This window comes from Suricata suricatta, chromosome 9, assembly GCF_006229205.1.
Source record: "Suricata suricatta isolate VVHF042 chromosome 9, meerkat_22Aug2017_6uvM2_HiC, whole genome shotgun sequence".
NCBI lineage: Eukaryota > Metazoa > Chordata > Mammalia > Carnivora > Herpestidae > Suricata > Suricata suricatta.
Window position 1 is genome coordinate 42,650,264 of NC_043708.1, and position 17,170 is coordinate 42,667,433.

The 17,170-nt window shown below is 41.6% G+C and overlaps 2 protein-coding genes across 2 annotated transcripts in view; both read left to right on the forward strand.

The window, feature by feature from the left end:
- TBPL2 (TATA-box binding protein like 2) overlaps window positions 1-8,431 on the forward strand; it is a 39,272-nt gene extending 30,841 nt beyond the window's left edge. The window contains exon 8 of the mRNA XM_029952186.1: window positions 8,355-8,431. Coding sequence (XP_029808046.1) covers window positions 8,355-8,431 — 77 coding nt within the window. The remainder of the gene's footprint in view (window positions 1-8,354) is intronic.
- Window positions 8,432-10,228: 1,797 nt separating this feature from the next.
- Window positions 10,229-17,170, forward strand: part of ATG14 (autophagy related 14) — a 38,799-nt gene continuing 31,857 nt past the window's right edge. The window contains exon 1 of the mRNA XM_029950453.1: window positions 10,229-10,455. Within this exon, the coding sequence (XP_029806313.1) occupies window positions 10,235-10,455 (221 nt within the window). The 5' untranslated portion in view covers window positions 10,229-10,234. The remainder of the gene's footprint in view (window positions 10,456-17,170) is intronic.

Here is a 17,170-nt window from a genome sequence, read left to right on the forward strand (position 1 = left end):
TATTTTGAATGACAGGCTTGCTGGATAGAGGATTCTTGGCTGCATGTTTTTTCTGTTCATCACATTGAAGATTTCCTGCCATTCCTTCCTGGCCTGCCAAGTTTCATTAGATAGGTCTGTAACCACTCTGATAGTTTTCCCTTTGTATGTAAGGCCCTTTTCTCCCTACCTGCTTTCAGAATTCTCTCTTTATCTTTATATTTTGCCAGTTTCACTATGATATGTCGTGCTGAAGGCCAATTCAAGTTACGTCTTAAGGGGGTTCTTTGTGCCTCTTGAATTTGAATGACCATTTCTTTTCCCATATTTGGGAAATTCTCAGTTATAATTTGGTCTAGTATCCCTTCAGGCCCTTTCTCTCTCTCTTCCTCTTCAGGAATTCCTATAAGCCGGATGTTGTTCTGGTTGATTGTATCACTCAGATCTCGAATTCTCCTATCCTGCTCCTGGATTAATTTCTCTCTTTTTTTCAGCTTCTTCTTTTGCTATAACTATATCTTTTAATTCACCTATTCTTCTCTCTGCCTCATCAATCTTTGAGGTGGCTCCCTCCAATTTGTTATTCACTTCATCTATGGCCTTTTTTTAACTCATCACCCCTATTTTCAAAGTGCCTAGTCATTGTCTCAGTTGATTCTTTGATGCTTTTCTCAACCTCAGCAATTAGTTTTATGACAAGTTTTTTAAATTCTTGATCTGGTATGTTGTCTAGATCTGCCTTGAGCAGTTCTGTGGCTATGACGTCCTCCTGGAGGTTCTTCAGAAGAGAGTTCCTTCGTTTTGTCATTTTTGCTAGTTTTCTGTCTCTTGTCACCTTTAGAAAGTTCATTGTGTACTGTGCACCTGTTAATATTTCTCTGTTAAAGGAGGCTTATTGACTGTCCAGGTCCTGTCGTTTCAGGAAATACTCTTTTAATGGTGTCTCTCAGTTTCTCTTGTTGTGCCCTTGAATATTTTATTTCCCTACTTAGCAATATTTGGGACTCACTGTCATGCACACTTTGGCTTGTTTCTTGGTGTAGCCCTAAGAAGGAAAACAGACAGACAAACACAGAAGGAACAGACGCACACAAACGCACAGACAAATCAAACAAACAAACACATTAAAAGGGGGAAAGAAAAGAAAGAAAATGGAGAGGAAAGAGACGAAAAGAAGAAGGAAAAAAAATAAAGAGGGTCAGAGACAAGAAAGGACAGTGGACAGTCTAAAAGTGTATGACCAGTTGAGGGCAGAGGTAAGGATGATATACAGGAGAATATATCTGGATTGCAAGAAGGTTAAAAAAAAAAAAAAAAAGGAGAAAGGAAAATAAGGAGTAAATTTTTTTTTAATTTAAGTAAAAAGAGGTAATAATAATAAAAAATAAGTACAAAAAAAGAAAAAAATGATGAAAAATAGAAAAAGAAAAAAATTATAAGAAAAAAAGCAGCAGCTTCCCCTCATGGATAGCTGTGGTTTGGTGTGGTAGGTCTCAGAAGCTGCTCTCAGAGGCTCCACCTTGGGGTCTGTAGAGAGTAGAATGGTGGCACTCCAAGCTCCACTGGAACTAAGCACTATAGGCCACTCTAATGAGTCCAATCTCCTTGTGCTGCAGTTGAGCCGAGTTGTATTGTCCAGGCCCACCTCGGTTCAAAGTTCCAGTCCATGCACTTTTATGCTACCACAGATGAGATGTATTTGCTTTGGTGGCTGGCTTCTTAGGGGGAGGAATCAGTTTGTCTTGGATTTCAGCAGCCCCTGCCTGAGGCGAGGTGTGCCACCTGAGGGAGATGTGCAGCAGGAGGTGAAGCACTGTGCCCTCACAGACACAACTGCAGATTCCCAACCCCCCAGCCAGGATCGCGGTGGCGTTGGGGGAGGAATGAGTTTCTCTTGGCTTTGCGCAGCTGTTGCCGTGTGCTGCCGGAAATGAGCTGGAAGCTCCTGCAGCCTGAGCACGCACCCAGGCCTCCACGACTGCCAACTCCCAGCTTGCCGTGCGCTGCCGGAAATGAGCTGGAAGCTCCTGCAGCCTGAGTGAGCACCCAGGCCTCCACGACTGCCAGCTCTCTGCCGGGATCACATAGGTGCGGGGGCTGTTTTTTCCCTGTTGGCACCGGGATTCAGGATTCGCGCGGCCAATGCTGGGGGCGAGATGCGCCGTGGAAATGAGGTGCGTGCTCCCACTCCCAAAACCGAGGTTGAAGTGAGCCCCCTGACACCACCGCTGCCGCGGCCGCCAACTCCCCACCAAGATGGCGCTGGGCTGGAAGCTGTTCCTTCCCTTGCGCCACCTGGGTTTGGGATTTAGGCTACCCAGCAGTTATCTATGGAGTGAGCTTCTCTCTCCAAGCGTGGTTAAGCGTTCTTTACCTCTTCCCCAGAGACAGTACTATGAGCGTGTTCAGTCTCCCTGTCTCTTCCTTTTGTCTCTCGGGCTCCATGCACTTGCCCCGCATTGGGCTGGGGCTCCTTCCACCCCTGCCTGTCTCGGGCTGGCCCGTTTTCCAATCTCCCCAGTTCACACTCACTCACTCAGGTATCTTTGAGGTTGTCTTCTTTCTGGATTCCGTATTTTCTCCTTCCACTTCTGCAGATGGGAGTAATGTCCTTCTCAGTTCGATAGATGGGGCGGACGAAGTTTACAGAGCTCCCTTCCTCTCCGCCATCTTGGCTCCTCCCTCGGGAACAAACTTTTTAAGACCTTTGGAAGATACTTTCATCTATGTGCTACATATCATGTATGTGCTACATATCATTAATCAGTCTTATTAACAGTGTCAACTGACAGCTACTATAATACTGGGATATGTATAATACTAGTACACATATGATACAAGTACTATAATAGGCTAAATCTCTATTAGAAGTACACAAAAACAAATCTCTTTAAATATTCTTAATTCAAACCAGCTTTCCTACTTACCCCAACTTAAAAAAAAGAACTTACATGTACACATTTGCTACAAGTTTCAAATCACATAAGAATTGTCCACGTGCCATACCAAAGACCATGCAATATGTTTCCCATAGAATTTCTTATGCATTCAGCATGTAGAACAAACAAAGCTAAATTTCTTCATTCTTGCATGAGATAGATCATCACTTTTGTGAAGGGGGAGGATTGAGATGTATTAACTGAAGTCCAAATTTCTGCTTCCTTTATGAAGTAAAAGCCGACTGATATCTTAATACTGAAATAGGAGTAATTATCATCTATTGGCATTTCCCCCTGTTTGTGCCGTATTGTCTTAAAGTACTTTACCCACAATACATGGTTCAGGATACTTTTGCTCCAAACTTGGAGACACATGTTCCTTAGTCCTTACATATCTGGATTCTTTTCACCTGCAAAGGGTGTAAAACCTTAAGGGCACTATTTTGAGTGTAAACCTGAGGAAAGGGACCGAGGAGGCCTCCTTTTAACCTTGCCTCTAGACTGTTAGCTGGGAAAGGTCATGTGGAGTGTTCAGGGGATTCCTAGAGGCCCACATGTTCTAGTCCAATGGGGCAAGACTCTGCAGAGCTATTTTGAAAGGTCCCAACAAGGGTAAATCACTTTTGCATAGAAAATGTTAGAATGTTGAAATTATAAATGCACTTGGCATTTCACTCTAATTAAATAATGGATCCCAGCTCTTCCCTGGGTAGGAACTGAAGAACACCAACACACCTACAGAAAGTGAAATTCAAAACCATGTATCATGTGCCATTTGTAGGGTCTCTGAAAATAATTTATCCAGGTAAAATTGCCTTACTCCCCTGATATGCCATAGCTGTGGTCACCGTGGCCAAGGCTACATCTGAATGTTCTAATTATAGTAAGTGAGTTGATGATGAAGAATCCTACTATCCTATTGTCATGGTCCCTGACAGCAAAAAGCAGTGGGCCTTGGGCCAAGCTTAACAATATTTTCCCAGGTTCATGCTATTTTTCTATGGCTGGTGTAATATTTACAACCCATGTTTCCCCCCTCAAACCACAGTAAAACTAATATAGCTAGGATTTTCTGGAATGATATACCATGAACAACAAAAAGGGCAATTTCAGACATAATAGAGTTAACATATGTCAGGTAAACACGTGTGCCAGGCACTGTGATAAGGGCTTTTATGTAGGTTCTAGCTAACTCTATGGGGTTGTATTTAATATCTTAGTTTCCTAACCTGTAAAATGGGCACAGTGGAGAAGTAACCTTAACAGTGTCAAACAGCTGTACATGCTGTAGCCCAAGTGGGAACTTGAGCAGGTTGGCTCCAGTGCCCCCCACCTTCATGTGCTGACGTTGTCCCTCAGCTCTTTAGATGTCTGTGCACAAACACCTGTGTGGTCTTTCGTGGTACCTTCTCCCTGTTCTTTGTCAGCTGAAGGAAAGAGAAACACTTTTAGTGGTGAGCGGCAGCAGGTGTGGTGGCTGAGAGGCTGGGCTCTGGAAACCAATGGTCTAATTTGAATCCAAGATTTACCATTTGTTGACTGTATGACCTTGGGTGAGTTTAAGTTCTCCTTGATTTCCACATATGTAAAAGGCAGGTGGCCACAGAAACTACCTGCAAGGAGGCCGAAAAGCAGTGTCTGGTGTATGGTGAGTGTGGCATAAGTGTTAGCTATTATTTCCTTGGTGAAAGCCCATTCTTAGTTTTTCCCTAGCATTGAGAGACTGGAATTTTGCTGTGATGCCTGGTCCTGATGATAGGAATATGAAGTCTAAAGTCTAAAATGTTTCACCCTTATTTCTTTCCCTCTAGCATAATGGACTTCTTAAGAAGCTGATTTTTGTTACTTAGGGTCACTCTCAAACAGCTAGACATCAGCAATTCTTGGAAATGAGGACGTCAGAAGGCAAAATAAAAATGGCAAGACATATTAGTGATTAGGCCAGAGAGGTAAAAATATCCCTGTCAGTCATTACCAGGAATCCCCCAATAATAGCAAGTTAGTATGTACTGTAAAATGTGTACTTTGAAGGGTTGAATGTTATTATTTTTTTAAACAAATTTTAAGACTTTTTCTGATGTGGCAATAGAATTGGAAAATCCAAGTAGTACTGGAAATTGATATTTGGACTGGCTAAGGGGTAGGGATGAACTTAAAATTTTATTGACAGACGGTAGATATTTCATAAAGTGTGGTGCCTACCAGGTACACATACTGGATGGGAAAGTAAACATAATATGCTCCCCACACCTGCCCATGGCAGGAATCAGCCCCGGGGAAAGTGGACGGACAAATTACGTGCCACTGGCTCTTACAGAACCAGATATAAACCATATGTACTGGGACAGGCAGTCATCCCAATGTCTTTAACTCCGAAGCACATTTTTCTAGGACCATAAATAGCTTAGATTTTGTAAATGGTATGGTTTGCAAAGGACTTCTTACAAACACTCACGGGCTTACAGCAGCCCTCTGAGAAGACTATTGTCCTTATTTTACAGGTAAGGAATTGGAAACTCTGAGGTTAAGCAATTTGCCTGTGATTTCAAATCAGTTAATGGTAGAGCTGGTATTTGAGCTCTGATAGTTTGACTTCAAAGCCAGTCTTTTCTTCATTATGCCAGCCACAGAATTTCCACATGTCACGTTGGTCAGGAATAGTGTTTATCCCCCAAAGTGGCGGTCCTTGTCACCTCAAGGAAAAGAGGGAGAGGCCAGAGTCCTCTAATTGGAGCCTGGTTCTTCAAATCGGGTTGTCTGATAGTAGATTAATAGGACTAGCGGACCAATTTGGGTGCCCATAAAGTTGTGAAACCAATATTTCAGTGAGGAAATATTTGACTGAATAGACCAAATTCCCTCATTGTAATGGCCAGTTAGAGCCGCTGGCAAAGTTTATTTGGTGACTTTTAGATGGGACACTAGATACGTGAGGTCTTCACCCAGAGCTGCTATTCGTGATCCTGGGAACTTCAACTTCTTGGGCCTCACTTTCCCACAGAGGAAATGAAGGGCATTGTATTAGCTAATTTCCACAAAGTGCTTTTGTGTCTCCTGATGTTATTCTCTGATATAAAATAACAGTCACTGTCGGTGTCTGTTCCCTCCTGGGCAATGGGTGTTTTCTGCTGTTCAGGGAATGCCAAAATGCTAAACTCGTTAGGGCTTGAAAATCCTCTTAGGTATGATTGTTTTTAAGTGTTATGACAAACTGAAGTGCATAGTTACCTTGAATGCTGGACCTAGATCCTGTTTCTCAAGTATATAAAGAACCTTGGTTTTGATGGGCGGGGATGGAAATTGCCTGGGCGGTGAGTGGGGGTTTGCCGTATCTGCTGTATGTCACTGCCTCCTGATAAGAGAGCATTCAAATGTACCTAAAAGGGGAAAAGAGTCCATCAACCCAGAGGCAGAATTTTTTTATACTGTTTCCCCAACTCACTGTTTGGTTTCTACAAAACAGCCACGTTAGAAATTAAAATTTTAGTGCCATAACAAAAATCTGAGGCATAAGGGGTTTTTCCTACCCCAAAGGCACAGTTTCTTACCCATGGTAGTAACTCCGCCTCTCACCCCACGTCTTTGAGTATGGAGACTCACATGCAGGAAACTCCTTGTCAATGAATAAGTAACCTTTTGCCGTTGCCTTTCAAAAAAAAAAAAAGCTTATAAGGACTTCATCTTTGATTCTTTAACCTGTTTTAATATTTTGAGGTGAAGTTCACATAATATAAATTTAACCATTTTAAAGTGAATAATTCAGTGACATTTAATATACTTAAAATTTGTGCAACCACTGCCTCTATCTAGTGCCAAAACATTTCCATTACTCCAAAATAAAATCCCATATCCTTAAGCAGTTGTTCTCCATTCCTCCCTCCCCTGAGCCCTTGGCAACTTCTAATCTACATTCTCTGTGGAATTACCTATTCTAGATATTTCATATAAATGGAGTCCTACAGTATGTGACCTTTTGTGTCTGCCTTCTTTCACTTAGCATAATGTATGTTCCTCCCTCTCCCACCCCCAGAGAAGGGGGGCAAGGGCTAGAGAGAGAGGGGAAAAGGGGGGGGGGAGAGAGAGAGAGAGAGAGAGAGAGAGAGAGAGAGAGAAGGAAAGAGAGAGAGAGAGAGAGAGAGAGAAGGAAAGAGAGAGAGAGAGAGAGAGAGAATCCCAGCAGGCTCTGAGCTGTCTGTGCAGAGCTTACAAACTATGAGACCATGACATGAGCCAAAACCAAGAGTCAGACACGTAACCATCTGAGCCGCTGAGATGCCCCTGGAATGTTTTTGAGGTTCATCCACACTGTAGTATATATATCACGATGTCATTCCTTTTTGTGGCTAAATAATATTCCATTGTATGTATATATTACAATGTGCTTATCCATTCATCTGTTGATGGACACTTGGGTTGTTTCCACTTTTTGGCTGTTGGGAATAACACTGCAGTGAATATCTGTGTGCCTGCAAGTTGTTGGATGCTGTTTTCGATTTGGGGGCAAATACCCAGGAGTAGAATTGCTGGGTCATGTGTTAATTCTTAACATTTTTGAGGAACTACCAAACTGTTTTCCACAGTGGCTGAATCGTTTTACATTCTCCAGGAAGAGTCTTTATCAGCTGAAGCTATTTTCCATTTCTCTTCATGCTGATAGTCTTTATATTTTCCTTAACAACTTGCTTCCTGCCAATGATAGCCGATAATAGTTTCCTGATTAGCTGAGAGCTCCGTATAAACATAAGTACTACCAGTCCAGAACGCTTCATACAATGTGCCTGTGTAGCTTTGAAGGTGGAAGAAGTTAGTGGCAGTGGGTGGTGGTGAGAGATGAGCAGGCCCTGACTGCTGTCTCTCACGAGTAGGGACCCTGTCTAATTCATGTTTTTATCCATCTTAATCCCTCAACCAGTTACAATTAAAGATCCTGTGAAATTTCAGACTCTAAGGAGTGACAGTGGCAGTTTTCCTCCTCTAATCATCTCTTCTACAGTGAAATGTTAACACGTTTGCTGCAGTTGGTCTCACTCTCTTAGGCCATGTTAGGGAATCAAGGTGTCAACTAGACATGAGGGGACCAAAGGAAGTCCCTTTTGCTGGTAGCTAAGTGCCCACAGGTGCTGACAAAAGTCATGTTCTGTGGTCATGTTCATGCTGAGATAACATTCCATATTTCATACTGTGCTCTGTAAGGCTAAAGATGAACTGATACACCCACACAGCAAAGTGCTAGAAAACTCTGCCCCAGGGTATGTGTTCATGGGAATGTGGCTGTCCTCACCAAATTCTCGTCTTTGCCAAAATGTCACTTCTCAGATAAACCTAAATGGATATCTTTATATTAAAGGTAATTAGAGGTGACAGATGAAACTTTAGTCTTAAGAAAATTTTGGTATTTTTATATTAAATGTTATATAAACTTGGATTTCTTTATAGGTGCCAAAGAACGTTCTGAGATCTATGAAGCATTTGAAAACATCTATCCTATTCTAAAGGGTTTTAAAAAAGCCTGAGTACGTCATTCAACCCTTCAGCATCTCATATTATATTGGTTTGAGTATGTGCATAAGCCCAGCACACAAACATGCACATTTTGACTTTATTTGTTAAAGGATGATTCTGTGAGTATTCATGCCTAAGAACTAATGAAACTTCTTTTTCAAAATGACAGAAACCTGTATTATTTTGAAAACTGAACAAGTAAACATTTCAGAATTTGAGAGATTGCTAGGATGATGTTTAATCATTAAAATGAAATGTTCTGCATTTTGCTAAAATGTAGTATATTAACATGTTCCCTGCATCATCTAGCAGACACTATTGTGTCTATTTGTTCCTTATAAAATATTGAATGGATTGGCCATTAGAAACAGGTACCATGAAGGATCCTGTTAGAATACAAATGAGACTTGACAGTCTAACACGTTAAGGCAAATTAAATATCTTTTTGTTTGAAATGATAGAGGAAAATATTCCTCTTGTTTAAAAATAAACTTTCAGGAACCATTCAGGTTTAGTGTCAGCTCTATTTTGAAAACAGTTTAGGGACTTCTTTTTTGTGTGTGCTTTTATTACAGTAGCCCAGATAAAACTAAGAGAATGGAGCAAAGGGTTCAGATTCAAGACCTAAATAGATTGTGGAATCCTCAGAATTTGATGGAGATGTGCAGGTTCTCAGGGAGGAATGGGCTAACCTCACTCTTGTTCCCAAGTGGTCAGGGATTGTGTCTTTCACCAAGATGAGTAAACAGATTTGTGAGGAGGAAGAGTTCAGTTTCTGACATCCCGAGTTTGTGGTGGCCACTGCACATCAATTTATGCCTCCTAGGGAGTTGTGAATCTTTGGGTGTGGAACTTGAGAGAAAAGTCCCAGCTAGAGAATTCAGGGGAGTCATCAGTTGACAGCCTCCCAAAATAATCCTGGAGAATCACTGGTCTAGGTAAATTGACCTATAAACACACTTTTTTTCCTTTTGTAGTTTGGCGGCATTTTCAAACACTAATTATCCTGACTTCATCTTCTGACCCACCCTATTTACCTACACAGAGTGTAATTTGGAGTAATTGAATTAGGTTAAATTCTATTAGGTATGGTTCAAATTCTCAGAGCATGGCCTGGAGTAGAATGTTGAACATTAATTTAAAATTCAGTTTTCAGAGAGCTTTGATTTCTTGGGTACGATTGATTCCACTGGTTTGCTATTATCAGTAAAGTACTATCAGATTACTAGCAGATTACTGCTAAACTTATTTTTAATCCTCCCAACCTTTGGTAGGTACTCTTAACTGTCTCCATTTAACAGATCAGAACGCGAGTACAGACCCAAATCACAAAGCTTAAAGGAGGTGGGTGAGCCGAAAAGAAACCTCTTTCCAAAACCCAGCCCCCTCGCCCAACTTTGTTTGCTGTAGTTTTAGTGAAATTAAAAGCACCCACAGCGAATTAAGGAAATTCTCACTTTTTGCCAAAATTCCTTTCCCCCACTTCCCTGGGGCATTGTACTACTATTTCTTGCACCAGTTTGAGGCATTACCTTGTAGCCCTGGCCCGACGAAGCGGGTGATGACATGTTGTTTGTCTGGCCCGCCCCTCTGACACAATTCTCCCGGCTTGGGGCTGGCTGCCCCCTCAAGTGGTCAGGAAAAGGAACAGCGCCGCCGCCAGCCGGCCTAGCAGAGAGCTCTGAGCGGCTGGGCGAGGGGCGCGCTGGGACCCCGCCCGCCCTCTCGGCACCTCCCCAGGCCCCTCCTCCTCGCCCAGGATGCACCTGGTTGAAAACAAAATCCCACGTGACTGGCTCTGCTCTCAGGCCATCATGGCGTCTCCCAGTGGGAAGGGAGCCCGGGCGCTGGAGGCTCCTGGCTGCGGGCCCCGGCCGCTTGCCCGGGACCTGGTGGATTCCGTGGACGACGCGGAGGGGCTGTATGTGGCGGTCGAGCGTTGTCCACTGTGCAACACCACCCGCCGGCGACTGACCTGCGCCAAGTGCGTCCAGAACGGCGATTTCGTCTACTTCGACGGCCGCGACCGAGAGAGGTAGGGCAGCTGCCCTGGCTCTATTGTTCCTTTCCCGGGTGTTTCCTCCCGCTCGGCGAATAGAGAGGTTTGAGTCTGGGGCCCGAGTCCGGGGCCCCAAGCTTGGGGGTGGGGGGACACGGGGAGGGTAGCTGCTTTGCTTCGGCGTTTTGTTCCCAGGGGTCAGTGTCGGGAGGCGGGGACCACAGGAGGGAAGGTCGCGGTTTCCCCATAACCTACGGGAGAAGAGCCTGACCCACCGTTTTCCTGGCTAGTAACGATAGGGGGATGGATGGTGACTCTGGATAAGTCTTCCCCTATTGCTCCCATAGAGTTGGATTCTCCGTTCTTTGCTGCACTTGCATTCAAAAGCTTGGTTTAACCTTTGTCTTCTAAAGCACATTCATTCTCTAGAGGAGATACCAGAAGAGAATAAAATAACCGGTTAAGAAGGATTCGAGGCCGTGATACCCTGTGTCCCAGCTGGATCTTGTTATGAGGCACGCTTGCTCTAATGTATGAATTAGGAATAGCTAGTTGCTTCCTTTCCTCCTCTCCCTCCAAAGATGCTAAGGCTTTTGGGGATGTGTTTTGGCTTTCTTTAAAAAATCCAGACTGGGAGCCGCAAGCCCTTAGTTAAGAGAATTGAATTTAAGAACATGTTTGGCCTTGTTTTGAAATATAAACACAGAGCTACAAGTCACTGGTTAAGTAACTGAAAAACTAGTCTGATTAAATGCAGGGTCTTAACGTTTGTTTCCGTGATTTAGCGTTGATAGTAAGGAAACTTTCTGAGCGTTGAAGTTCATGTATTAATTTATTTACAACAGCCCAATATGTTAATTATCTCCAGCATACTATTGAGGAAGCTGCACAGTAAGTGTCTTGCCTTGGTCACACAAATAATGAGCAGAAGGATCAGAATTAAAATCCAGGCAGCGTGAACCCATATATTGTGCACTTAACCACTGGATTGTACCACCTGTATATTTGGAAATATACTAGTACTAGTTCCTAGTATTTCTATGATCATAAATGGAGTTTCTCTTTTGAGATTTGTATATCTTTTTAGTTCATTGCTGTGTCTCACTGATGCACTTGATGACTTTAGAAACTGCTGGTGTAATAAGTGATAGCTTTAAAAATGAAACCAGTTGCTTTATTATAAGACTACTAGGCATGAGATGGAAATGTCTAACTGATGGAGCTTATCAAGGCTTCAGTTCTGGACTGTCTTCTCTGTCTATACTTTTTCCCAGATACATTCTCATGAAAGCTAAAGACTGCCAGACTTTTATCTCCAACCCAGACCTCTCTGAAACCCAGTAAACAGCTGCCTGATCAACATCTGTCTCTAAATTTGTAATAAGTATCTCCATGTTAATATGGAAAACTGAAGTCATGGTTTTCTATGATAAATCTGTTCTTTTCATGCCCCAACCTAGTAAATGGTAACCTCATTCTTTTTCGATAGGTGTCAAAAAAAACCCTGTCTGAAAACGAAAACAACAACAACAACAACAACAACCCTGTCTGCCTTCCTTGACTTTTTTCTCAACACCACCGTATCTAATCCCATCACTAAATCTTATTTGCTCTTTAAAACCTGTCTAAATATGACCTTTCACTAGCTCCTGGTCTGATCAGAGGATTATTGACTCTTGAGTTTCTGCTTCCATCCTTGCTTCCTTATAGTGCAGTTTCCTACGTATTGCAGCTGGGATAACACTACTCTTCCATTCTTCAAAATTCAATCTTGCAAGTAAGTGTTTACCGCTTTACCCAAAGTTTTAAAAAAGAAAAGGCAAAATCCTTAACAGAAGTTCTGTGTTGTCTGTTCTTCTCTGATCTCTGATCTCTTTTTTTCCCTTACCTAGTCTGCTATACCACCCTGACCTCTCTGCCAGTACTCAAAAATACAAAGAACACTCCTGTCTCAGGGCTATTGCAGTCTTAATTAGATTGCCAGGAACGCTTCTCCAAGAAATCTTTAGCCTGCTTCCTTTCTTTACTTAAGACCTCTGCTCATACATTAGAGAAACTCTTAACCATTTAATTAAAATAGTAACGTCTTTTTCCACTTAACCAGCTTTGTTATTTTCCACAGCACTTAGCACTATCTTATGGTTTAGGTTTTAATTTGTCTACCTGCCTTCCTCTGTTGCCCCCCCCCCCAAGTGATGGAAACTCTATGAAGATGAAACTTTATCAGTTTTGTAATCTGCTTCACATAATAGAAACTTAATAAAGATTTGTTGAATGATTGAGTGACTATCCCTTTTTCCTAAATTTAGCCTGGTCCTGAACTATTTCATGATTATCCATCATGATCCATTTGTTACTAAATCCAGAATCCTAGGAGTTGAGACTTTCTCTTTTTTTCTTATTCCATGTATCCAGAATCATTGGCAAGGCTAATTTGATCTGCCCCAAAATAGATCCTGAATTGGTTTACTTCTGGTCTAGAGGACCGTTATTTCTCTCCCAACTGCTCATTGATTTCCTTTCGTTTACACATACAACTCCTCCACACAGCAGCCACAGTAGAAATGTAAATCAGATAATGTCACGGTTTTGTTTAAACTTCTCAGTGGCTTTCCACTACATTTAAAATAAAATTTAAGCTCCTTAATGTGTTAAAACTCTATTTGATTTATCTAATCTTTATCTTCTAACTTTGTAAGTTTGAGTTAAAGTGTGGGCTTTGGATTCATGCTGCATTGAATCAAGCCACACCACTTGTGATTTTGAACAATTTCTTAACCTCTCCTATGCCTGTTCATTTCATTTTGGAAAGGGGGTGGGGAGGCCTAACTTCATAGGTTTGGTAGTGATCACGTAAGAGCGTGCATTAAAGTACTTAGCGTGATGTCTAGCATATAATAAGCACTCAGAAAAGAAGCTTCTGCCGTGCTCCTTCATACTTCTCCGTAGTCAGGGACCTTCTCTCAGATCCTCAAACACCTGAAACTTTTCCCACTACTGTGCCCTTTCTCTTACTGTTCCTTGTGCCTGAACACTTTTCCTCCTGATTGCCACTTTGTCTCATGTCCCCACTTAAAAACATCGCTTCCTCAGTGAGGCCTTCCCTGACCTTTACTAAGGTGGTTTCCCACTTCTGTCTCTCCCCATTCTTTTCTGTTGCAATACGGAGTTCTTTCATGGTGCTGAGTATGATGAGAAATGTTATTTATTTGAGGAAGATATCTCCATCCAGAATGTAGTTCCATGAAGGTATGAATTCTGGTTTTGTTCAGTCGGATCACCAGTGCTTTGTGCAGCGGCAGTGGGTAGCACATAGTAGGCATACTGTTGAGAGAATGGCAAATGGGTTTGCTAAATCTGAACATTAAAGTGAATTTTCAGAAGAGGCGTGCATAATACTGGATTTGTTTTTCTGACTGAACAGAAATATTGGAACTATTCAAAATTTAGAGATAAAAAAGGAATTTTAGAGTTCAGAGGTAATAGGACTGCCCCAGTGGTCCACCTAGCTAGCTGGCTTCACTTCTCCCTCCATCTTTCCCTTTTCCCAACTGTGCATCCCTTAACAAGGGGACTGTTTTGTTTTCTTTTGTTCCCAGAACAGTGCCCCATATCTAGTAGGATGTAAGAATCTTTTAGGACCCAGGACTGCTGTCCTAATAGTCAAATCATTCTTAATGAGCTCCCAATGGATATAGCTATCTCCTTAAAATTTCCTGGCAAGTTACAGAGGAGAAAGGTCTCTTGCCCTCAAGGATTTACACTTACTACTAATAAGCCTTCAATTGTACAGGTCATAGCTTGATTGTGAGATATTTCACTGTCTTCACTATTCTAAAAGATTCTGTCTTCTCTGTTTTGCCTTCAGACTTTTTTTTCCTTTTACTTTATGAAAGGCCCCTCACCAACTGTGGGAAAACACTTGGAAATAAAATATGGACACTTATAGCACAGTGTAAAAACCCTTGTTAAACCTCTGATTCTTTTCAGCAAATTAGCCAAATTAGCTGTGCACATGTGGATCTTGAATGTTATAATGCATATCAAAGTTCTAAGTGTGTTTTTTCAGGTTTTGTTAATAGACCAGCTGAATGTAAAGGTTTTAATAGTTGTGCAGTTCAAAGAAAATTAGGTTCTAATGAACAATCTACCTCACCACGTTTAGTTCCTTTGATTCCTAAGAAGGGAACATGTGTCTATGTATAACTTTGTGGATTACATGCGTTTGGTGGATAGATTGAAAAATATCTAAATGATTCTTTTTCTGGTTATGTTCAGTGGGAAGACTTAAAATTGTGGTATCTCACCAGCACTGTCCTTTCTTCCTCTCTCACCTTGGTCCCATTCCTAAAACAATATCCACTTTTTTCTCTGATTTTCATCTGCCTTTCAGCTTGTGTGCTTTTTTTTTTAAGTTTATTTTGAAAGAGAGACAGAGCAAGGGAAGGTCAGAGAAAGAGGGAGAGAGAGAGAATCTGAGCAGGCTCCACACTGTCAGCACAGATCCTGACACAGGGTTTAATCCCACAAACTGTGAGATCATGACCTGAGCTGAAATCAAGAGTTGGACGCTTAACCAACTGAGCCACCCAGGCGCCCCAGCTCGTGTGCCTCTTTAAAAGATGAAGAGGAATGATATTAAGCAGGTTGTCAACACAGTCTTCTTTGGATCTTGTACTGGTGAACATTTCTAAATTATAGGGCTTTTTATGGGAGCATAATTTTCTGGTGTACATTATTTCACACCAAACACAATACTGTTACCCAGAGGACAACTGACAAGTTAAATTAATCTTTCCACTCAAGACTGGGAAGAAATTGGTTACCAGGTTAGGTAGGTTGGAATGAGATGGGGAACATAATCTGAGAATAACAGACAACATAGCACACCAGAAAATCTGCCTGCTAGTTTAGGAACCAGTTATTTTAACTTGGATCAAAAAAGACATTTATAAGCATATGGATATTGCTTTTATAAGTAGGTTTTCAGGAATGATGCAGCATTATAGTCACTGATGAATTTTAAGAATATATGTTATGCTTTTACCAAGAAAAAAATGTAGGCACTAAATAGAGTGGTGGGATTAAAAAAAATGAGCAGAAAATTCTAGATGTAACTGAAGATTTCAAGGGAAAGACACACCCAACATCAAAAAAAGTATGCTTTAGATAGTTTCGTTCTCTCTCCAGGATCTTTTTGGTTGTCAATCACTGTAGCCTATAAGAATGTATTGTCTTGGGGCACCTGGGTGGCTCAGTCAGTTGAGCATCCGACCTCAGCTCAGGTCATGATCTTATGGTTTGTGAGTTTGAGCCCTGCATCAGGCTTTTGTCAGTGCAAAGCCAGCTTTGTATCCTTTGTACCCCTGTCTCGGTCCCTCCCCTGCTTGTGCTCTCTCAAAAATAAATAAACATTAAAAAATCTTTCTTAAAGGGGGCACCTGGCTCAGTTAAGTGTCCGACTCTTGAATTCAGTGAGGTCATGATCTCCTGATGGAGATCGAGCCCCATGTTGGGCTCTGCGCTGGCAGCATAGAGCCTGCTTGGGATTCTTTCTCCTCTCTCTGTTCCTCCCTCCCTCATGTGTGCACGCCCTCTCTCTAAATAAATAAATAAATAAACTTAGAAAAAAAAGAGTCTACTGTTTTTGAGGATTCAGTTCTGAACCCACATTTATATACGTTACTCAGCAGAACAAAAGCTCTGTGGGTGGCTCAGCACCCTATCTTTAGTTAAGAATTTATCAGCCTTACTGCTGTTTGGGTCTGTCCTTCAGAAAGGGTTTCAACTCCCATCCCGTGCAACTTGTTAACTCTGTTTATGCCAGCATGTGTGGGTCTGCTAAGAAAGTACAGCTTCTGTTTTCTGTCCGTGTCAGTGGCTGCTCTTATTATGCTTTTAAGAATTTATAAAAGGCTTTCACATTTATTATCTCATTTGTTCTCTACCACAGACCCAGGAGTTATTAACCAACTTTTAACACGAGACAATTCAGAGTATTTGTATCTTATTTACTCCTGGGCTATGCTAATTCTTAAACTCATTTCCAGATCTGAACTATATTTTTATATATGTAGTTCAATTTAATACATAAGTAAGATTAAGTATAAAATTACTCAGTACAGTAAAGAAAAAGGGAAACTAACATGCATTCCATGCTAATAAGTTGCCTATACCTTATGTTCACATTTATCTTACTTAATCCTTGTAACCAAGTAGAGTAAGCTTTATTCCCATTTTACAGGTGAGGAACTAAACAGTGGTTTGTTTCTATTTTCTTTTAATGACTGTTAACCTTCATTCCTGCAAGTGGAGCATATTTTTACTATATTTTTTCCATATTCTAACATAAAAGAACCAACCATGTCTTGTTTGGTTTTGTTTCTTCACGTTACATTTGTCAGAAAACATCATACCTTGTTTGCCTAAAGAATTTAGAGAAGAAAAATTTGGTGCTAGTAATTCTTACCATGTTAGTATTTTAATTGAAGAAAGTTTAGTTCTTCAGCCGTCTCTACTTGTCTAAGGGAGATTGCTGGCTCCCAGGAACAGGCTGTGCGCTCTCATTCTTGCCTGGGGAACCTCGCTCCCTTATTTCTAGAGCCAGAAATTTTTAATTCTTCTAGCAAACCTAATCTCCAAATCAGAGGTGGGGACGTTTCCCCACCAGCAACCTAAAAGCTATTCATGCTTATTCCCCCTTTTAGATTTAAGGAACCCAAGGACTATAATCTGTCACAGGAGATCTAAG